The sequence below is a fragment of the Calypte anna genome, chromosome 2 (genome assembly GCF_003957555.1).
Source record: "Calypte anna isolate BGI_N300 chromosome 2, bCalAnn1_v1.p, whole genome shotgun sequence".
Lineage (NCBI taxonomy): Eukaryota > Metazoa > Chordata > Aves > Apodiformes > Trochilidae > Calypte > Calypte anna.
Window position 1 is genome coordinate 100,125,422 of NC_044245.1, and position 23,613 is coordinate 100,149,034.

Here is a 23,613-nt window from a genome sequence, read left to right on the forward strand (position 1 = left end):
AAGAAAGGTAAGAAAAGATCCTCCGTCTTTTATTTTTCTCCTTCAAAGAAGCTAGCAGCTTTGAGAAACTGAGAGGCAAAAGCTTCTTGATGTATTTTCTTGAGATACAAGATAGTTGGATCCTACTTTGTAACAGCCATTTCTTTTTGGCAGCTCTAGGATAGCCTGCAAAAATGCATTCTTGGGTGGTTTTTTTTTTATTTTTATTTTTTTATTCTACAGACAGGGCAATTTTTCTTGTGATTTAAAGGTTCCTATGTTTCAGATCCTCCTGAAATCACAAGTCACAATTGGGGAGAGATCCTAAACATTAATTTCTTCCTAAAAATTTTGAATTTTGCACTCTTTATAAAGAAAAAAAAAAAGAGAATAAATCATAAGCAAAATAAATCTTTAAAAAAGTAGTAGCATTTTTCAGGCCAGACGGAGGCCAGACAAGGCTTCAAAGCTTGATTCCACATTTTTTTCCCAGAAATGTCCTATTCCACAGTGCTGAGTATGCTGTTCTCAGTCTTACTATCCAAATGACAAGACAATCACAATTGTGTTGGACAGAATTTCCTGCTCTCCTCAAGTACTGTCAAATGTTCTCTTACTTCTCTTCTTCCATGTAGCCTCCAAACTTCCTTCACATCCAGGACAGTGAAAGGAAAAAAAAGAAGACACCTGAAAATCTACCTTAAAGTCTTAGAAATTAATTCTTTTCTACCCCATTTTTCTTTTCTTCCTGACATTTTTCAAATTATTTTCTGACACATAAATAAATTATTACTTGTCTCCAGCCAGAATTGAAAATCATCAGAGGCTAGGTGGGGTTGAAGGATTTTTTATCATGAAGAACTGAACAATTTGATTCCAGAGACTTGTGATAGAGAGAGGGAGAGGCTGTAATTGTTCCAAGCATCAGCTTCACAGATGTGAGCACAATAGGCAAGAAGGTTATTCTCAGCAGTTACTGCCTTGTGGGAGAAGAAGGTCTGAAGAGAAGGTATTGTGCTGCCCAACACTCAAACCTGTGGTGCACCCCGTTAGCAACACAATGTAGTAGCTGCTATCAAAGATTTCTGCTGTGAAAACCAGAAATCAACAACATACTGCAACCAGAAGTTGAAAAGCAAAGGAAAATAAGAAAAAGAAATCAATCCTCTAACCTCCCAGCCAATTAAATGCATTACTGAAAACCTCAACAGAAATTATCTGTTGTATATATCTCAACCATTAGTTGCATTACCAGTAGTTGTCAGCTGCTGCTCTGGGAATGCAAACTTATTAGGAAAAGGAAAATCACACGTCTTTTAAGGACAGTTTAAACTTAAAAGAAGGTGCTTCTGTATACAGAGCTTTCTAGATCCTCTAGTTCTGCCTGAGACCCTGTCATAACAACTGGTATTGCTGCTGGGGTAATATGATCAATTTTAACTTGATAAACTAGCCAAGAGTAGAGGAAAAAGTGTTCAGATGTTAGAAAAAAGGCAAACACACAAAGAAACAAGCAAAGCCCAAATTCTGAAATGTCCCCAGCACTTATCCAGATGGAACCTGTAAATCTATGGATCATTTTTCAATGTCTAGAAAATCAAGCAGCTTGAACAAGGAATAGTTTCTAGCATGGAATCTCATATCCACAAGCTAATGCTTGGTCCAGCTGAAACCAAATTCAGTGATAGATATTAAAACTAGAAATGTGCAGAAAATGAGCAGATACGTTTAAGCACCAAAGGACCCCAGGGACAGTGCACGGGCAGGTGTAGCTGTGAGTGTGTGCTGATGGAAGCAGTGTACTGAGAAGATGCAAGACGTATTTGCAGCAGTTCAATTTAGTCTTTAAAAGAGTGTAATAAACCTCTGCCCAGTGAGCAGACACATCCACTCTGTGTGAGGAGGTTATAAAATGGTCCCTTCATCTAATGGTTCCTGCAGTTTCTACTCGCAATGTGAACTGTCTTCACTTTTTATTGAAGAAAAACTTGCTGCTTGCTGTAATGACTGCCTGCAACTTGACTGCTCAGTGACAACAGCCTCGTATGCCTGCACAGAGTAGAGCTGCATTTTCACCATCCTTTTCTACTATGTATGATCCCTTCAAAATGAATTGTAGATCAAGTGTTTTCTTATTAACAGATATGGCTACATGGAAAAAAACCAAACAAACACAAAAAACCCACCCCAAAAAGCAATTATTCCCTTTGCAGCTATACAGTCAAAACCTCCCAGACTCAATATGCAGCAGACATTGCTCAAAATACACATGAAAGCATAAAATTAGAGGTAAACAAATAAAAATTACCAGGAAAACAGAATGTAATAGATATGGATGCTGCTTTTCTTAATGATGCTCTTTCAAGGGATGAGATTTTAGCAGGATAACTTACAGAGAATCTAACAAAAGGAAGCAAAATTACAGGGTTACTAATGCTCCACCAGACCAGTGAACTGATAAGCCATAAGTGCATGTTATTTGCTCTTTTAACCAGGCTGGAAAGTGGAGGTAGCAACAAAAAGCACTTTCAGAAAAAGTTACTTAAAAAACGGTGGGTAAATGTTACTTTGAACTATAGATATCACTGACTACAGGCAGTGGATTATCTCCTGTAACTGAAATACATTTTTTTTCCACTACTCAATTAGACAATGTGCCCAAGATGTTATCAAAAAGAATTTGCAGGTGCATCATTATGTGGTGAGGTTTTCATGAGTTCTGCCACCCTCCCAGCTACCTCCTGGGAAACTCTCTGGTGGTCACTCACTCTACATGTCTGGACACCTCTTTATGTCACCAAGTGTAGACTAAGGAGTATAAGAGCAGGTCTCCCTTTTTCATCAAGTAAAATGAAATTGAAGAAATAAAATATCTTGACCTTTCTGTACACAACAGTCAGCATACAATAAAGAAAAGTGACAGATCCTGGCTGTGCTGTTTTAGTCAGAACACCCACATCAATTAGCACTATGAACTGCTAGTTCAGTATTTTTTTTGTAATTGCATCACCTCTGCTACACAGCAGTACAGCTGTATGCTGGCTCATCTCTGCCCTCCTCAAATAAGCTGGATTCTGAACAGATGATACTTTAAAGATCTGATGAGCTGACTGATAATCTGATTTGTCCAGAACAGTCTTTACCATTCAAGCTCATTGAATGGGCATGGTAGCACACATTTAACTTTCACTTACCCTTCCAGATCTTAAGAGTTTAATGCCTCCGTGTAGGCAAGCAAAGTCCAGAGCAAAGCTCTGCTATCAAAATTTAAGAAATTCAGGCAGTGATTGTATAGTCTTTTAGCAGTAATTTCTCTCAAAATAGGTTCAGACACTGGTTTGCTGCTGTAACATGTCCAATTAAATTATCGTTCAAGGCTTATACTGGAGTATTTTTTTTAATAGGCAACAGTATGTATGCCCCTATAAAAACTGTGAATAATCTTTAAGTCTGAGGCAAAACTGTGATCAATATACTACCACACCATATGGGCCCACTACTCATCAATAGCGATCCAAATCCATATAGTATATAATAGTATATAATACAATATATGTAATTATATAGATATATACTATTATAATATAGTTAAAATGTCTGTATTTTAATGTGCCAAGAAAGTAATGATGAAAGATAATCAGGTCACATAACCTGGATGTTTCTAATGCTTTAATTAGAGTTCTCCCAAGTGTGTTCAAGAAACTGAAACAGCATTAAGAGTAAAATATACCCCAGTGCCACGCAACACTTTGCTTTTACTGAAGTCTCCTATAGCCCTGGAAGGACTAGCACACTAAAATGCAACAGACATTTGCACTGGAAAAATGTTACCATAAACACTTCACTGTTATTTATTAATTGCTGGTTTCTAGCTGTTATACTTCAATATTAATTATTATTTGTTGCCCCAGACATTTTTGTGCACTAAAGAATGTCAATGAAATTAAAGAATAACCCTGTAATGAGCTGAAAAGGCACATCCTCGCTTTTATCACTTCAATTCATTTGACTTACAGTGTTGAGTGTGATGGCATTTGAAATGCACTTTCTAATTTTAGCCTTATTATAATTATTACGTAATCTTCAGCAGGCTGTATTGTACAGCTATGCTGGTTTTCCTGATAAAACTTTCTTGGAAAGCTCTGTTGCCTTGGAAAATTCAAATAAACAAAGATGTAGATGAATTTCTAATGAGTTTGGTTCCCTGTAAGTATGTTAAGTTAGCAGGGAACTGAGGCAAGGAAGCCTGAGGCTATGGCTACTCTTCTGTGAGCTATGGAAAAAACCTCCCCCTCAGTTTTAAACCTTATTTTAACTGATTCCTCCATGGTAGTAGATTCAGAGATGGAGCAGAGAGGAGCCACTTTGCAGAGGCAGTAATTAACTCATAATCAGGTAAGAAAGAACCTGGTTTCATATGCATAACTTCTACTAGAAAAACAAAGAATGTTTCTCTAAACAGCAGCTTTAACGCCAGCTTCAGAATATCCCATTCATATCAAAAATAAGCAGAGTCTATATTTGAGTGGTAGTCAGTGCACTGTTTCGGGTTTTTTTTGACTTTTACAGCAATACCACCTTACAATGCAAAGAAAAGAAAACACCGTGCAGAACCACTGTTCCACAGTCAGTCGCTTCAGCTACGCTCAAGTGGGTAAATCAAGACTCTGCTATGAATTTAAAATGTGTTTTTTAGGATTTCCTCAACTTGGAGGGATTGACAACAAGCAATAGATCTGCCTGATTTTTGTAAGCTTGACATTTCAAGAAAACTCTGCTCATAAAGCAAGCTGAAATGCTTTACCAGCGCAGCTACTGGCTTCCTCCTGTATCCTTTGCTCAGGAAAAACACAGCCGTCTCTCATTATCAGCCAAAGGACAGCACAGTGAATAGTAATTGGTTGATTTTCAAGCACAAACTAAATCCTACCTGCTTCGAGCTAGCCACTCAGCAAGCCCTGCTGCCTGCACATCACTATATGTGAAAATTGCCTTTCAGAAAATGAAATTTTCCTAGTGCTTTCAAGTCCCATTAGCTTTCAATGAGGCTTAGATTACTAAGTGACTGAGCTGCAAATTTTATCTATAGCTCCCATGAGACTGACCAGGGCTTTGGCTGGCTTTCAATACCACCTCCTCCTATACTTAAAAAAGTCAGCACTAGACCTTTCACAGGATAAAGGAAAAGAGGAGATTGACCTGTAAATTTTCTATCTCTTTCTAAATGTAAAAAGAACATAGAAACATTTGGCCTGCAACATGCCCTTTACAGTATACAGTAATGATAAACCCCAGTGCCACTGTTTTATGAAATATAGGCAAGAATCTCACAGTTAGCTAAAACCAAACCAAACCCAACCAAACCACCCTCCATTCTGGATCCCCAGTTTAATAAAGAGATGCTAAAAAATATATATGCTTTGAGTAATGACAAAATTGATTATGCAAGAGAATTTTTCTTTCAAATTGATCATTTCACAAAAGTAGATTATCAGCTTGAAAAATACATATTTTATAAGTGTACACATCAGCTATTGGCGAGAGCTGGATCATTTATCTTGGCATTTCCTCTGATCCTATTCTGCAGTGATTCTGTGGGTAGTCAGAAAGTTTTATGGGGATTTAGGTGGCATTTATTCCCTGGAATATCACGTGGCATTTTTTTTTCCTTTATTGATACAGATCTAACTAGGCTGGGAAAAGCACAGACCTCTATGCATTATTTTGTTTGCATTATGGCATCATCTAAAAACCCCAGTCAAGGACTGGAGCTCCACTGTAGCAGGAACTGCATTACATATTAAGTGCCTGTGAATACACAAAAGGTGTTTATGTCCCTCACAGCCATAATTCAAACCTACCTGGAGACACAAGAGGAAGGAAGGTAAGGTTGAAATGAACTGAACAGCCTTGGCATAATATGTAGCAGCCACAATATCTTAGCTCCCTTGCCAGTCCTGAATAATCTTACCTGCCCCTGCTCCACATTAGTATTTCCACCATGTTCAGTAAAAATTCATTGCTGGGTTCAATATTTTTAAGTCTGAGACCCCACTTTATTTGTGTAGTCTTGGCAGGTGCTGTTTAGGAGTTTTTTATAACACTACAGATAATGCTAGCAGATAACTTTCTACCTAATAAAGTGTTACACACTTATTGATTGGCATTCGTCCACATCTAAATTCTCAATTCTAGCTCAGTTTGCTCTGTATCAACAAAGTAAAATGGAAATGTCATATAATTGCCTAAAGAATAAATAGCACATTCCCATAACACCTTTTGACTACTTACAGAAGCACCACAGGCTGGGAACAGAGCAGCAACAGAAATGGTGCAGATTTATCCAGTTAGCCTGAGATTAGACAAAGCTGAATGCAATAGAAGCTGTGTACATAGTATTTGCTGGCCATGTATGTACCATTTTGCCATTCAAGAAAGTCATATATTTCTGATCTTAACTGAAGGAAATTTTTTAAAAAATGAACAAAATGTACAGTAAAACTGATTTAAAAAAACCCACAACTATTTTTTTGCTACACAGCAGGGATTTAAAATGATCTGTTAATCTCCTTAACATTTTCACAGACTGAATAATCCCAGTATCTTCCAAATTTTGCAATCCATGTAGCACCCCCAGGTAAGGTGCTCTACCCATCCTCTAGAGAGGGTTATGTGGGATACCTGAATAAAGCCTGAGTCCTCAGTTTTGACCTCACAGAGCTTTTAAGAGTACACTGCTAAGCAGCTGCTTACAGGGACTGTGCTTCATTTTTTTCTGCTATGAAACAGGAATACTTTAACCATAACCAGAGGCCTTGATGTATTCTCCATCAGAGTTTACTGCTACAGAGAAACAAGAGTTTCACTCTCACATGAACTCTTTTTCTCTCTATGCTCTACAGACATTTAATCACTTAATTGCACTTGAGCATGTGGGTAGACTGACAGAGAACTCATTTAGGAAACTGAGAAACAAATCCAAATTGATTCAGGTCAAACAGCAACATAAGGTATTGGCTCTCCATCTGAGGTCACAGCTCTGACTGAAGCCTTGGAGCCCACTGTTTGAACCTTTGGTCTTTGTGAAAGCAGTTGAACAGAAAGTTTCAGTTTAGATGAACTGAAGTATTCCAGTAAAAAAACCACTATTTTAGATTCTAATTTGTGCATTCTTCTCGATAAAGATGATTTCAATCATGAAAATAAGAATACCTACTAATCACTCATTTTAAATAGCCAACTGAGCTTGGGAAAACTAACAGATTTATTTTGTAAAAATCACACGGCCTGTAACATTTCCAGCTTAAAATTCTTAGGTAATAGACTTGTGGAACTGGGTTCTTCATATCAACTTGTAATGCAGAATCAATCTTGATGATGAATGAGAAGTTTAAGATTGTTTTATCCCCCTCAGTACATGGTTCCTTAGGGAATGGACAAAAGAAGCTAATCAGTCTTTCCGATTTCTACTTTCTGTTTTCATGTTGAGTTAGTCATAAGCATCAGGATATAGTAAAATCATCACTACTCTATGGCTCAAAAATATGAGTTCATTTTGGCTACTTGTTTCTTTTATTTTTCTCCATGGACCTTCTGGTGAAGCAATGTTGCTCATGCTGGTGAGTAAGATACTCAGATGCTGTAGTTTTTAAACTTGTGCTGGGAATTTAAGTGCATTAACACAAACACTTTACACAGATAAACAAGATAATTCAATATACATTAAAGCACAGATAAAAATGCTGGCAAACCCAATTTTTTCATAATTTATTACCCTGATATGCATCTCATGACTGAGGTATATCACTCACAATATATTTTTCTATTTAAGGCTGGTGAACTTTGATACATTCATTTCTTTCTCAGTCATAGAAACACTCAGAAACAGACAAGTATTAGTTAGATCAAGATGACACGTGAAGGCCATTAAAAACAAATGAAGATAATTAAAAATAAATGCGTGTTTGATATTGTTTCTTTTAACGCCAAGATAATGATGGTAAAAATTAAATCTGCATGACAACAAATTCTCTCAGCACTATTATTTATTGTTATTTTTAGGACCACCTTGGTTACTTTCATCACTTCTAGTAGGAAAGGGCAACACTAACAATTTAATTATATTTTTATTATATTTTATGGGAGACTGCAGTATTTGATGTACACTGTAAACAAGCCATTCTAACATGTGGAGTGTATTTGTGCTTAGTACAGACACAGTAACACAAGCATGCTTGCAACAGAATGAGATATAGCAGCAGCAGAGAGAATCTCTACAAAGTCCACATCTGAATATGCAACTGAATGTAAGAATACAAATAGACAGGGAAAGGAAGTAATCCAATAGCCTTATATATTTTTTTTCAAAGGCAGTGCTTCAAAATCACCCAGACTGTCATGTGCATTGGTGGCCATAGTAATATAGAGATTTCAGTTGCCACCAAAGGATGCAGAATAAAGCTGACAGGTTTCAAAGATTTGGATATAGTGACAAGACAAAAGAAAGCTGCCTTACTTGTTTCTTAATACATTTGTTTCTAAAATATATTCTGTTTGTAAATTTGCTATATTTTTTTTCCCAGCCAATGAGAAGATGAAAAGCCTTCTTACATCTGCTGCCAAACTTCCTCCAGGCTGCTGAAGACTAGCTAGAAAATAAACTTCACAGAAAAAAGAGATGCTTTGCCTATGTGATTTTCCTGACCAGCTGCATTTATTCTACTCTTTCTGCTTTAGCATTGGCCTTCACTGATTGACAGGCTGATTCACTGACACTGATTCACAGTGAACATGATGTTGAGTGCCAGGTACCTTCCCTATGAAGTCCAATTCATGACTGGTTCTTCATCTTGCATGGTAACCCTATTATCAGACATGAACTTTCCATAATTTGCAGCTACCAAAAATACAGATATGTGAGGTAAATTAGTAGGACTGATGTTGTATTCAACTTCCTTGGACAAAAAGGGGATTGTAGTGCATAACTTAGGTAATTAGGAATCAAATACATCATGGCCACCCCCATGTTCTTTTCTGAAGGTGTGTTTGGCTCACAAGGACAGTTTTGTCAGCTCCTGAGTTTCAGGAAGATGGTAACTGCCTTGCTTTGAGGACATATGTTATAGTCACATATTGAAAAAGATGACAAATACATTATTTTTCACACATTCTTCTATTTTCTACAATACAACCTTGAAACATTTCCTTTTGCCCGACTTACCTGTTTACTTAGTTGTTGTAGCCTCTCATTTCACTTACTTAAGTCTGATATGCAGAAGTTTGCTGTAGCTATTCTAGACTGACTTTACTACAGAGAAATCAGACCAATACCTTGCCTTTGAGACAGAGTTCTATATATGCTCTGAAAACCTTTATGAATTTCCAAAGGTCTATGAAAGGCAGGCAGGTACTTTATGCAAAACGTAGCCACATTTTGTGAAGAATAATGTAGGTAGCTCTACCCAGTAATGGATCTATCAGCAGTTTTCCAATAATGTTCCTGTTTCACTTGGTCTAAACACAAAGATTCAGAGAAGTGACACACGGCAACAGAACCTAAGCCAGCATTGTATCTAGTAGAAAATTTTGCTAATTCTGCACTTACAGCTCTCTACCCTGAATAGAAAGCAACAAGGGCATTTCATTCTCTGTACAGACAAAATTACCCCACAGCTGATAAAGGCAAAGACAGGAAAAAAATAGGAATCATGACAATGGTGAAAAAGAACTGTTCTAACATAGGTAACACTAAAATTCTCTATACAAAAGAAGGGACAGAGAGAACCTCTGGTATTCTCATGTACCATAATGTGGCAACTGTTTAAAAGTGCTGACTTTGCTAGTTACTAGTTTGTACTATACACTCTCTTTTTGTCCTCAACAGTAGTAAAAGTATCAACTTTTAAAAGATGCCCATATGTTGCAATTGTTATTATCAGTCTTCAGTGGGATAAGGCAGTAAGAGAGCTCTGGTGAATTTGCCATATGGCTTCACAATATAACCTGGAAGTATAACTTCCATACATAGAGGGTCCATCACTTCTGTCTGCATTTGAGTGTGGTAGAATATGCTTAAAAAAAATAAAATATGTAAAAAAACTTTCTTTGCCACTTATCACCCCTATTGCAAAATAGGTAAAGGACATGTTTCAGAAAGCCTTGCCTGTTAGAGGTAGTGCTTAAGAATGGGTTTATCTCCTTCCCTGAAGACAGATGCCTTCAATCACCTTTTTAACGTTTTGATGATTAAGAAGTAAAAAACAGCATCTAGCACAGTTGAATCTTGAAGATTAATAGAGGCGTATAGAATTCAATCCCTTTGTCTATATATCAGGAAATCAGCCTGACTACCTTGCATTGTGCAAAAATGACAGCATATATAAAGCTGAAAAATTGTGTGAATAGCTAGCTTGCTTCATTGTTTTTCAGTTCTCCCTGAAGTAATTTCGAATGTTAATTTTCATCTGGAGGCTACAACCACAGCAACTAAAGTTTCTTTGTAAAGATATGTGTGGAGCTTCCACACTGCTGCAGTTCTGACAACCTTCTGCAACATAAAAACAAAAAACATGCCAAGGAAGTTATGAGTATTATTATTCAAAGCAACACTTCAGCTTCAGATGCCTGCAAGAGTTCAGCTTGAAAGCAAATTTATTTTTGTTTCTGAAAACTCTTATTAAAATGTTCACACAACAGATACAGTTGTGTGGGGAAGAAAGACACATATTTTGCAGAAAAGAGAAGGAATATGAAAGGGGTTATTACAGTTCCAAGCTTTTGCTGCTGTAGTGAAGACTGTAAACATTTCCACTGTAAATATCTATTTTCAGAAATTTTAAACTCGTACCTAAAAAGCTTCTTCTGACTGAAACTCAACTAAATGCCTGTTTGACCAGCAATGCACAAAGTGAAACAGTTTAGCATCTGCTTTACAATTTACAATCCAGACAAAAAAGAGGTCAAAAGGCTACACTGGCTGTTATATCTAAAGCTTCTTTACATTCCAAAGTAACTTTTTACGGTCATTAAGATATGCTCTGAAGTACTTCCACAAAACATCTTAGATCCAGTTCCTTTGCATGATGTATCAAGGAGAGACAATCTGTCCCACGAGAAGTATTCAAAAGTCAGAGATGAACAAATTAAGGTACTTCATATACAAAGACATGCAGCTTGCCTGTGAGTATCTGCTGCTTCACACATCATTGACCTGCGTAAAATCCAGCCCTGATGGAAATGGCAATGAGTGATGCTGTAAAACTACATCAACATTTGTCACCCATAATTTACAGTTGCTGGTGGAGTGACTGAAGAAGCATTACAAAACCTTTGATAGAAACTTGCTAAAAGAAGTGAAGTCATAGCTGAGATTAATTTTTTCTGCTTAGTAATCAGGGTGAGACATGCAAGTTCAACAACAGTCATCCAGTAATAAGAAAATCCAGCAGTGGGTGTGAGAATAAGTATTATACAGATACTCAACCTAATGCCCTCACTAAAGGACCTGATTAAAATCCATTGATTACCTAACTCCTGGAGAAAAAAAACCTGGCTGCCAATAAATGGAGTGCTCAATATTCTGCTATAAAAGAATTTTAAAGAATTATTTCCATGGGAACAAGAGATGTGTAAAACAAAGCAGGGAGTTTTGAATTGCTCCAGCTTGCTGGTTCTGCGTGACCCAATAAGCCTGCTTGTGATCAGGAATTTTTTAAAGCATGGTGACTCAGGTGCAGGTGCCATCTGTTGATGCCAATTACAGCAGATCACCAAATGTCTTTATTAGCTGTAAATTCAGCCTAGGCTTTACATTACACTTATCACACAGAGAAAAAGTGATGTTCATTTTTTAATTGAAATCACACACTCTGATTCTATTACTCTTAAAATGGACGTAAAACCCTTTTTGATTCTTAGTTGAGAAAGCCTCCATTGGGTCTTTTAAAGTCTTTTAAAAATTGCTTCTCCCAGTAATTCAAATTACCAGCAGGATGCTATGAATGCCAAGGTTGAAAGACACCAGTTTGCATGTCAAACTCTGGTTAGTATGGAAGACAGTAACACTTCAATAAACTGATGATTATGCAGCTCCCAGCTCTGTTAAAAGCAGATTGGTAGTCTATTACAAACTGATTAAGTTTGCCACTTTTTCACTTCAAACAATTATATTTGCTCATTAACACTTGATATGTTGAATGCAGCTTAAGAAGAACATAGGAAAATTAAATATCAATCATTCTAACTCCTCTGAGATTTAAAACTGATTCACACAATGATATTTTCCTTCAAAGAACAATAGACATGCACCTGTGAAGGCTGCGATGGAGGAGAAAAGGGAGAATGGAAGAAGTTATTTAAAGATTGATGTAAAATAGACATCAAGGGAATTACACATGCAGCTTAGCTGTTGTTCTGCATTCATGTGTTTATACATATCTAGATGAAAAGAGTATTCTAAAGCAGAGAATGAACATTGTTGGCTATACAGCCAGCCATGGCTCATGCACGGCTTAAAGGTAAGGGAGATTTACAGAGGCACAGCCTGTTTGACATGTGAAATGTGTCTTCGCTTTCATAGTTAATAAAGAGAGATTCTCCCTAGTTACACTATCAGCATTGTGAAAGACAGGGACTGCATCTTACTGGAAGTAAGATGTGTGTAAAGGGGTGTGTCAGGAAGCTGGAACACTGGAGTATTAAACTAACTAGCCTTTACACAGCTGCATATAGCAGGACACTGAAGAGAACCATAAAAAGCTGTCCCTATTCTGCAGATGGGCAGGCAGACACAGAGGAAGGAAAAGAAACTTTCTCATCACATTTCACCAGGCCAGTGGTGAAACTCTTAATATCAGTGCTCTTCATTCCTCCAAAGCAGAGATACAAATGTGCTTCCCAACTGGCCTTAAAAAATGTTAAAGATGTAATCCACCACAAAAACCCTACAGTTAGATTATTTTGAAATTTCTGTAAATTGTATGCCCATGTTAAAATTACTTTTATATACTTCAGAGAGTTTGTTTTTCACTCATTGCACTGTAGGAGGGGTTAGGCATCCCTGTGTGTACTTAGCTGCACATATACAGAAGAAACTGATGGAAGCCACCCCAAAGAATTACAGCTCCAACAGTCGTGTATCCTTCACAGCTCAGAAGAAGACTTGTTTCTACTTCTTTTATTCTCCTTCTTACTAGGTACTTCTTGACATCCTAATGGGAAAAAATGCAGCAAATCTGGGACTTCTTGGTGGATCTGGTATATAGACTTCCAGGACATTATTCATACATTATTACATACTTGGCTTTAAGAGCTGAAAGTACAAACCCCTCAAGCTTGCTAGATGCTATTCAAATATTGTGATGAGTGATACAGCTACATTTAAACTTGCTTCAGATAGGAATCCCATACGTTTATCAGAAAGCTGTCAGGAAGATCTAGTGTACCTCCTCATGAAAACAACTGTATTACAGGCTGCAAATAAGAAAAGCAACTGTGTATCCTTTTACTTTAGGATTCAATTAAAGCTGAAAACCAAGGGCATCCTGAGCTAAAAGTTAAATAGAACAATCCATTTCCTCTTAGGAGGGTGTAAAAGCCCAAAGGGTATTAAGCACAGGCTGAATTTTTGTCCCAGATTTCCTGTCTGATTTTTCTGTCAAGACTGCGGTCTGAGGATAATCTTGTGTAGATAGCAGAAGGGAAAGGAGAAGCACATTTGAAAAGGTCATAATCTAAGATCACAACTCTAATTCTGGTCTAAAATTGTAATACTGACAGTTAGTGAGGCACTTCTAGAATTAAGATCTGTGTCCTGCTCTACTCTTATTTGTACCCAAAGCAGCACCTCCTGTGGGACTGTTGAGAGATAAGGTATAGAACAGCAGAGTTATGAAGCCTACCAGTAGTAGAAGTGGGGATGGAGGCTGTAGACTCTGGATTACTGAAAGCACAGTAAAAACTCTTATTTGACATGGCCAATGTTTTCTCTGTTGTGACAAAAAGTCATAAAAAGGTATATATGACCTCTACATCTAACACATAGTAAGATTAGTCTGAGTGTATTAAGTTCAGAACTACAGGTCTCTCTATTAAAAGGTTGGGCATGTGCTGAAATAACCCAAATGGGTGTAACTCAGCTTCTTCAGATCCCTGGGCAAATGCAGGAAGCTCTGTCATAGAACATCTATTACAGAGAAGATTCTCTCTAAGCACTAGAGAAGCAATCAAATTTTCACAGGCATACTATCCAAGCATAGGCAGGAGATTGGCATATTATTTTTCAATATTATGATTAAGTGGTTATAGAAGACTCATCTTTCCCACCTGCTCCAGCTCTGAACTTGACCAAAAACTAAGTAAACTGCATTAGAATGAACAAATAATGTCTTTGAAGACAAGTAAATCTAAGAAGACAAATTATGTCTTCGGAGACAACTGGAATTGGTTTGCATGTTGACAAAGAAATAAGTTCTTCTCTACAAGCAAGTTTTTGAACAGCGGCCTGTAAATTAGTCTCTCGAGATCCCTTTGAAGTATCCCCTGAAAGGGTAATAGGTCTTTGGGTCTTGTTAACTGATGTTTTGTATTCTAAGGGCCTGAAGCCCTGTCCTCACTGAACAACTATCAGAACAGAAATTTACACTGTTGTTTCTCTGAAAAATTTACCGAGCATTTCTACCATGACTTATTTCTTTTTTCATGAGTAACAACAGTTTCAGTAACCTCTGCCAAGACAGGATGTATTTTGTTCTTCAATGCAAAACCTATATGAACAAAAAGGTAAAGGACTGCTTACTTAACATACCTGTTTGCTTGATTCTACCTAAGTCATTGAGCCTACTCTGCCCTGGATACTGACTGTGGCAAGAATGCATATTAGAAAGTATAAACTGTAATCTAAGTCCCAAAAGCTCTTAGACTCACATAACCAAAAAGAAAGGGTCACAAACTTACCTTGTGTAGCAATGTAGTGATTTGGTCTATGATAACCCTAAAATAAATTAAAAAAGTATATAAGCAATATGCACCACAGCTGGGTTGCTATAAGTGAAACTTCATTAAGAGTAGTATTCAGTAAAAACCACAATACAGATAATGTGTTAGATGCAAGAGTTCTTTCCAGTGGAGGAAGGGCAAGGGAACAAGAAGCACAAGAAAACACAAATGTGTTTTCTGTGAGATAAATTTAAGTTGCAGCCTTGCACATTAGGGGACAGAAATAATATGTTCTTCCAGTCCCTTGTTGGCTCTGCTGAAAATGAACAGCATGAAATCCTCTCTATCACTTGCAGCTAATGGCATCAGATGCTCATGGAGGCCGAGATATACCTTGAAGCTATTGCTATAGAGTGCAAAACCAACCCCTTTTTTAACAGCTAAAGAAAACTATATTTGCATTCAGCCTGAAGAAGAGTGGGGGATGTTCACTCTGTCCATTTTGATTTGTTTAGGTTATATTTCTGCATTCTAAAAAGAAGGCAAATTCTTTGACTGACTGGCTTGGTATGAATGCACTTACATCTCAGTAGGAAGAATATAAAACAACAATATGTTTCTCTGATGACAAGAGCAACTTAATTACAAGCTGGTCATGCAATAAAGACTAATACTCTGTGGATTCCTTACAACACCGAATAGGTTGCCAATAGGGAAAAATATGAATTTTATAGTATTTGAGTTTCTGATGTGATGGGGGTGTCACTAAAGGTTTAGATCTTGTGCAAGTATGTTGCTAAATTCAGTTATACCAGCATTAATATTTTAATAATGGTTATGATGTGTTGTCAGTCATCACCAGGAGGAACTTTAAGCTGCAGCTTCCAAGTGATTGCAATTTCTTTGTAAAAGAGCAAGGGGCATTGCAGTGATGGAAGGTGGGAAGGACTCAAAACACCTGAAGATACCTTGAATATTACTGAAAGCATAACATGAATTACAGAATTGACTTTACATGCCTTTGAAACAAAATTTGGAAGTCTATGAAATGAGAAATGTTCAGATAGCTTCAGAGATTTTTTCCCTTTGCTTTGTGTTATCCAACTTCCCTAGCAGCTGGGATCAAATACTTCTGTTTCCCAGTGAAAACATGCATAAGAAAAATACAGCATAGCCATTGCCCCTTCCTCTTTTATACAACAAAATTTCATAGTGTCTGTAACGGTGCCATTCCCTTATTAACATGTTTATTCTACAACTCCACTAAGGATTGTCTGCAAGAGTAAAAATGCAGCTGCTTCTGTGGTAGAAAAACAAGGGGTTTTAATGAAAACCCGACTAGGAAGATTACATACACAAAATATTGTGTTCTGTGGTTGAACTGTCTTGGGAATATTTCTACAGTCCTCAAAACTTTGCAATGAATCCATTTGCTAAGGAAGAGAGAGAAAATTTTTTGGTTTTCACACAGGGTTTCTTTTAGGACCACATTCTCTCTGTTGTCTTCTACTTCCATAAGCAAAAAAGGTTGCTATGCAGCTATCTCATTTTAGATGAGAGTGAATGGTCCAAATCCTTATTCCTCACATCTCCCAATATTTTAGAGTCAGATCAAAACCTGGCACGAGAATATACTAGTAGCCTAAAATGAAAGCAATCCTGAATGTTGGATAAAGTGTGAAAGTTAATTCAAATCTAGGTCCTCAGTGTGAACTCTATCTTTCCTTTCATGGAAACTGACTCCTTTCAGAGGATGGTGAGACGTCTAGCTAAAGGTATTTCCATATGTGCCTTTACCTCTTGGTGATTGTGCTATTCTTTCAAACAGCAAGGGACTGAGCAGAAATCTAATCTTAACTTTATGGTTCTAGAAGATCTTAATAAACATCAATAGAAGGAGAACTTCAGAAAGTTACAGCTTCAGATTGTAACAACTGAAGTATCTGTTTCTCTGGCACAGCTCTTTCTTGTATAGTTTCTCCATACTTTGAGAAAAACATGTTACTTTCCTGTTTCACACTGGTGATTAAACTTGAACTGCAAACTGTGACACTTTTTTTCAAAGATGCCACTGCTGAACAAGAAGTCTTCAGTAGACACAGCTTCCTATGAAGCAACACTTGCTTTACTTAGCCTAACATCTAACACTCAATGTAAACAATAAAATTATCTTTTCTACCCATAGAGTTCTGGCTTTAGAGAGTATTGACTTTCTAATGATTTTCAATTCTCCTTTTGAGTTCATTCTTTCAACCAAAACCACCTTGTCTCTTAAAGAATTTATTCTAATGTAAAACATTAAGTTAACATGATGCAGAATGAACAAAGAAGACACCTTCAATAATTAAACAGCCTACATATTTAATGAAATGTCTTGCTTGCATTAGAAGTACTGGTTAACAGCTGCAGAATATACTTTGAAGGCGACTTAAAAGTGCAGAGATGACAAGAGATTGCAAATCTCTGCATTAGGCATTACAGAGTTTTGTCACATTAATATGCAAACAGCTTTCTTTTAAATGTGGAATGATTCCAAGCTGTTGACAGAAAGTGAAAATAACATTCCGTTAGCCCATATAAGCACCACCAGGCAAAGTAGCCACACAGTGTTGCTGGCAAGGTTTCAGCCTAGTGGCAATTGGAGGAAATGACTCATTTGCTTATTGACAACACCTCTGAGGCTTTTTTTTCCCCTTTGTGTGCACCTAGCTTCCAAACACAGTGCTTTCCAATAATGTTTAGCAGCTGACGTGAACTGTGAGATCCATTACAAATTATGAATAATGTGGGAATAATAAAAGCTCCCTCTTTGACTGAACACAGAGACAAGTTTGTTGCCTACATCGGTATACGCACATCAATATAATTTCCATTGATGTAATCGGAACTTGTTTCTCCTTCAATGGGTTGCAGTCTCACTCGAGAATGATCATCTGAAACAGGAACAATGGAGAGAGAAAGAATTAATTAAAGGCACACCCAGTAACAAAGCTTTAATCAAAATACTACTTTAAAGTCAAACAAAAATCTCAGCATTTTCAAGTTCATGCTTGTTTTGTTGTCCATGAAAACACTATCTAAATTTAATCCTCACTCCAGTCATTCACAAGGCATCGAAAATCCCCTGACTTTCAGTCTGAATGTCTGAAATATTTCTAATGTGAATCCATTGCAATTTTTTTTTTGCGCCAGCCTTCTGTCAATAAAATAAATTACATGAACCTTGTCAAAGGTTTACTAATTTGGAAGTGCTTCTGCTGTTCTCAAAACAAACTGAAGTCATTTTAAAGAACATACTGCCACCTCACAATTTATGAAGGAAACTCGATATAAAGTAATGACAAAACCCATGCAGTAATATAATGGCTTTGTCATTGAATTCTACACCAGCGTGGCCATATATATCTATCCAGGAATGTGCACACACTTTCAACTCTATTTTCCATATTCAAGTCCAAAACACCAGGGCACTAGTTGCTTTCTTGTCGGCTGCTTCATTTACTTTATGGTACCACAGCAGTGACTAAGAAGTGCTAAGGGCTAGATCCTCCCCTCAAAATAATCCCTATTCTAAATATAATCCTATGCTGGCAAGGCTTTTTCTTCTTTGAGACTTCATATACTAGTCTTGTTTCTCTTCTCAGCTGCACGAGTTGTTGATAAAACAATTAAAAGGTATGATCTCAAGGATGGAGAGATGGTAAAAATCCACACTACTGCTGCTTTGTTTATAATTTGCTCTCGCTAATTAGATGCCTGTGTATTATTTTTTTTTACTTCTGCTTGCTACCTGAGCTAATATTACTTGCAGCTGATGACAGACCTTTGTCATCATCATTAGTTTGCTGAAAATTTAAATACACACGAGACCACCCAAAAATTGCCACTCACATTCTGAATAGTTAAAATTTTCAGCTTTAAAGATCCTAAAAGGTAACAAATCAACGAAAGAAACTGAAGTGGCTTTAAAACCTAACAGGTTTGGCTCCCAGGCTCTTAGTTCTAAAAGTCCACCTTACTTAAGAAAGACAACTACTTTAGGAACTTTCTAAGCTCCAGACGTGGATGCTACCTCAAAGCAGCACACAGTTTTGGCACCTGATCAAAATTCTGTTGAAGTCAGTAGACTCCAGCTTGCTTGGACTTGACGTATGTCTTCATCCAGACTTTTGAGATTTCCTCAATCACTGATTTCAAAGCATTCTCACCAGAACAACTCAGACTACTAAAGATCTCAGCTTTTATGACTTAGGGCAGGATTTAGTTGTCTAAGCACAAGCATCTCCTGCTGTTTTATATACCCTGGGTATATATGATTTAGGGCATATACACGGTGACTTAGGGCAGGATTTAGTTGTCTAAGCACAAGCATCTCCTGCTGTTTTATATACCCTGGGTTACACTGCTAGGATTCAGATGCCACTGTGGAATATCACAAGTCTCTCATGTGTACTGTGTCACATGTGTTGGTTCTGCATAGATGTCCTAAGTCACCTGAAATGGCACTACATGCCTATGTTTAGGCAACTGAATTCTGTCTTTGATGACTTGCACAGCAATGAGCTCTGTACTGGGAAAAAGAAGCTTAAATTTCCCACTCAGAAACATCTTAAAAATATAGCTTTCTGTTATTTCTCTTAGACTGATTTATACAATTTAATAATATGCAGTGTTACCTTTTCTTTACTTTTTATGTTCTTTATTTACTTCTTTCCTTGCAGCAATTATTGCTTCAGATTGGATAAAGAAGTTACTTCATATCTACATTTTTACATAGTCTTTTTGCCCTTTTTCTTTCTCACTTGCATCCTTTCTAGTACTGCATTCTCAGCTAAGTTTCTGGGAATTCTGGAGGTAATGGACTGTTCAATACCCATTTATTTTCAGTGCAGCTGGAGTGAATCCTGTTTTTATTGCTTTGAAAAGTCTAGTTAACTCCTTACTAACTTGGCAACACTTCTTAATTAAAAAAAAATTCTTTAGTCAACATAAAGAAATGTTAGTGTCTATGCCATATTCAACACGTATGCTTATTCTTAAATACCCTATAGGCTAGCTGTCTAGATTTTAGGGTATTTTTTTCCTTTGTACTTCAGCTAATCTTAGCAATTTTTGTAGCTTTTTCCAGCTCACTGTAATTTTGATGCCCTTCTATTAGGAGATCAAACTTTGCACTGATCACTTAAGCTTTCAAATATGTTAGAATCCATTTGTCTTTGTAGAAAAATGGTAATAATGAACATAAGCATTTTGTTCTCACTCCCCTCAAGTTACCTTCACTGTGTATATGCCAGCCTGCAGCCTGTGATCTCTAACAAGCCCCTTGAGTAGCTGGTTGATTAGCATGCCTGGCCAGTGACCCTTTCTTGGGATGTGCCTTGCTGATTCCTTGCAAATCAAGCCTTTTATAAACGCCTCATCTAAAATCCTTGGCTGCTTTTAAAAGCTGTGATCAATATTCTCTTTTCACATAGTCAATATTGAATTAGGTAAAAATAAATACAGAGCCTCTCCCATGCTGAAATTATCTCCAAATCTCTCCTGAACAAACCCCAATAGGTTTTACCAAAACCCCACTGCAAAACCCTCCACCATTAATGTAAAAAACAATTTTCCTTTGGCCAAAAAAACCCATAAATTTAGTAGAGCCATGCTGGTTTTAGGTCTTAATGAGAAAACAAAGCTTTTTCTGTTCAGTAATAAGGAACATGTTTTCTGTGGGTGACTAAGCTGTGATCATGACTCATTTTGTTGATACAGAGGCTCCCAAGTTGTAGCCACTTTCACAGGGTGGGTAGGACACACTTGTAGCCAACTAAACACACATCACTCGGGTAATGTAAAGCAAATTGCCATTTTGACAAACTCCTGCAAGGCTGGCCGCTTGGTGCTATTGTTTTAGTTCCCTCAGAGAACAATAACGTCTACAAGCAATAATGTAACAATAGTATCTTGGGAAAAATTTAAACAAAGAGGATAAATGGATGGAAAGAAATTTACATTAAAGCCTATACAAAAAAAAAATTGCACATTTCATTATAATTGTGTACCCACAGTAAGTGGCATCTGAACCATTGTATATTTAATTCTTTGGACATAGCATGAAAGGATAATTTAGTAAAATGTTTTTCATCTAAACAAATACTCTATATAACTGTCTAGGACAAACGCAAACCACTGGACCACTCAAACTGTATTCTCTCAGTCTGAGAAAAGAGATAATTTATCCAGCAGAAAAACATAAAATAATTAAATACTTAAGTACCCTATTTGCACACATGTATTTAACAGACAACAAACTACGGGCAGTTATGGCCTCTCTTTTAAGATACTGCGTACAACTCTAATGGATTTTAATTCTACCTTGTATTATCTGTGTTTTCACAGTCACATAAATAGGAAGTGTTACTGATAAGCACCCCACCCAGCCCTTTCCCTTTGCTAAATACTGAGGACATTAAAGTAAATTGAGATCTAAATGATCTGAGTTGTATCTGCCCTCTCAGAAAGCCTTCAGTATCACTTGTAATTGCCATTGATTTGTGTATCTAATATATCTTACTTGTTTTCCCTGGGCTACTCATCACTTCATTACCTCAGACATATAGCAGTAATACTCATCTGTTTTCTTGAACCAAAGGGTTTCAGAGTGTAAGACAATGCCTAACGTGACATTAAAGAGGGGAATGACAACACTAAACCTGCCTAAAAAAGATGTATTGTTGAAGGCTTGGATTGGAAATAAAATTTCACAAAGGAAAGATAAACTTGAAACTTCCTAGGTATTCTTATTTATGCCTTGAGTATTTTTAATTATATGATAATAGTCATCTAAAGTATTGCTACATCCTCACACAGTAACAAGTTTGTTCCACATTATATATTGCTTGGAAGGAAACAAGCAAAGCCACATCTAGCTAACTTATCTTCTTTTGCATATGCTCCAGCCCATCAGGATATTCACGTTTCATTAGAAGACTTAACTGCCTTTTTCAGTAAGTAGCACAGTATCCATCCAAAATAGACAGCAATACCATAACATTCATTCATAACTTCCACCTGCAGAAAGTTATAGGGCTGTTTCCTCTTTGTAGAATGTCTCAGCCCAGCTGGGCACTAGTGATACAAGGACCTGTTCATACCACCTACTGTAGGTCACTAAGCGAGGAATTGGTCTCTCTAGGCTTGTGCAAGCACTGCAAAAAGGGCCTCTTAAGGTTGTGATTCAGAAGCATTCCAGTGGGCTCTGTTTCTGAATCAGTTCTCTAGAAAAGCTGTCCTTCTCTCTGTCAAGTCTGCGTGGCTTGCTGATGAGGAAACCTAGGTAGATCTGTGCTTGGAGAAGGACCTAGACTAAGATGATTTTAGGCAGTGTAAATCTGCACTGCTCCTGCCATAGCTCCTCCAAATATTCAGACAATCATCACTGTTTCTTCTATGCTCTCTTATGTACCTATGTTTATTTATGATTTCTAAACTCCAGCAGTATAGTTAAATGAGCCCTCCTTAAGTGCCATAATTCGTTTTCATGCTTCTGTAACTTCTGACTTGCTGTGTCTTCTGCTTATTTCTCTGCTTACACCTGCTTCATGGTTTTCTATCTGGCTGCTAGAAACACCTAGGCTTCATATCTTAAACTTAGATTTTGGAGGAAAAATCAGGGAAGGGTTCATCTCCTACTTAGACTAGGGAACTTATCCTTTACTGCAACACCACCAGTATGTAAATAATATAATTTTACCAAACTTGGCATATTTTCTGTCTCTGTGTTCATACGCAGCATCCCCTGCCACGATGTTTTGTAATCTCACAATGCACTTTGGTGTCATTCACCAAAGCATGCTGCTGTTCCCTCAAGTTATTTGACTATTAGCATTATCTAATCTTTATGAAGTTTGGCATTTTTAAGTGAAACCTAAAGATTAATTTTTTTTCCTCTGTCTAGCATTAAGAGGGTAAATCAGGATAGCTGTCACTGTTATTAAGAAATATTTCAGTATTGTTCAATTCTACAGTATCCAGGACCCAATATCAAAGTACTGATGCAATCATGGGAACTCCTTCCCTATGCTGCCAGGGGTAGTTTGGGAGCTGCTAGAGCTGAGTATTAGTTAAAGGTGTCATTCTCAATTAGTGAAACATTGATCACAAGATGGAAGCTATACAGAAAGCTAGTTGAGAAAATGCATTAAATCTGACAGTTTTCTCTCTCTCTCAGAAAAAACAAAAAAAAAAAAGGTAAAATCTTTCCTCGCTTGTGTCTTCTTAATTAGAGAAAAGGAATATAAATCTGATGTAAGCATGAGGCTGGTGGCCATTCTTATCCAGTTCTGAAGGGAGGTTAACACAGTGCACGATTATGTTGTCAACACTTACATGCAATGATATTCCCATATCTATTTTTCATTCTGTTCTCATCTTTTTTAGCTGAATCCCATGGTGCGGACTGTCCTTCAAAGAAACTCTAAAAAGGGAAAGAAAGAAAGAAAGAAACATTAGGAAAAACATGTGGCACCAGTTGCCTTATGGCTAAACCAAGGAGAAAGGCAAACAGTACTCACGGGCATCATTGTTGTTCAAGTGCCATTTAAATGATTTTTTTTATTGAGCAAAAATATGAGTCTCCTATTTAAATGGTATTTATGCATAGCTGCAGATGTTACCTACAACTTGACATAAGATTAACTGTGTAATAGTAAT

The 23,613-nt window shown here is 37.1% G+C and overlaps 1 protein-coding gene across 6 annotated transcripts in view; it reads right to left on the minus strand.

Moving 5' to 3' along the window:
• PTPRM (protein tyrosine phosphatase receptor type M) overlaps positions 1-23,613 on the minus strand; it is a 466,786-nt gene that overhangs the window by 36,649 nt on the left and 406,524 nt on the right. For all 6 annotated transcript variants that reach the window (XM_030444842.1, XM_030444847.1, XM_030444845.1 and 3 more), the window contains 3 exons: positions 23,290-23,377; positions 17,770-17,846; positions 14,932-14,968 (listed from right to left, as the gene is read on the minus strand). In XM_030444842.1, coding sequence (XP_030300702.1) covers positions 14,932-14,968; positions 17,770-17,846; positions 23,290-23,377 — 202 coding nt within the window. The remainder of the gene's footprint in view (positions 1-14,931; positions 14,969-17,769; positions 17,847-23,289; positions 23,378-23,613) is intronic.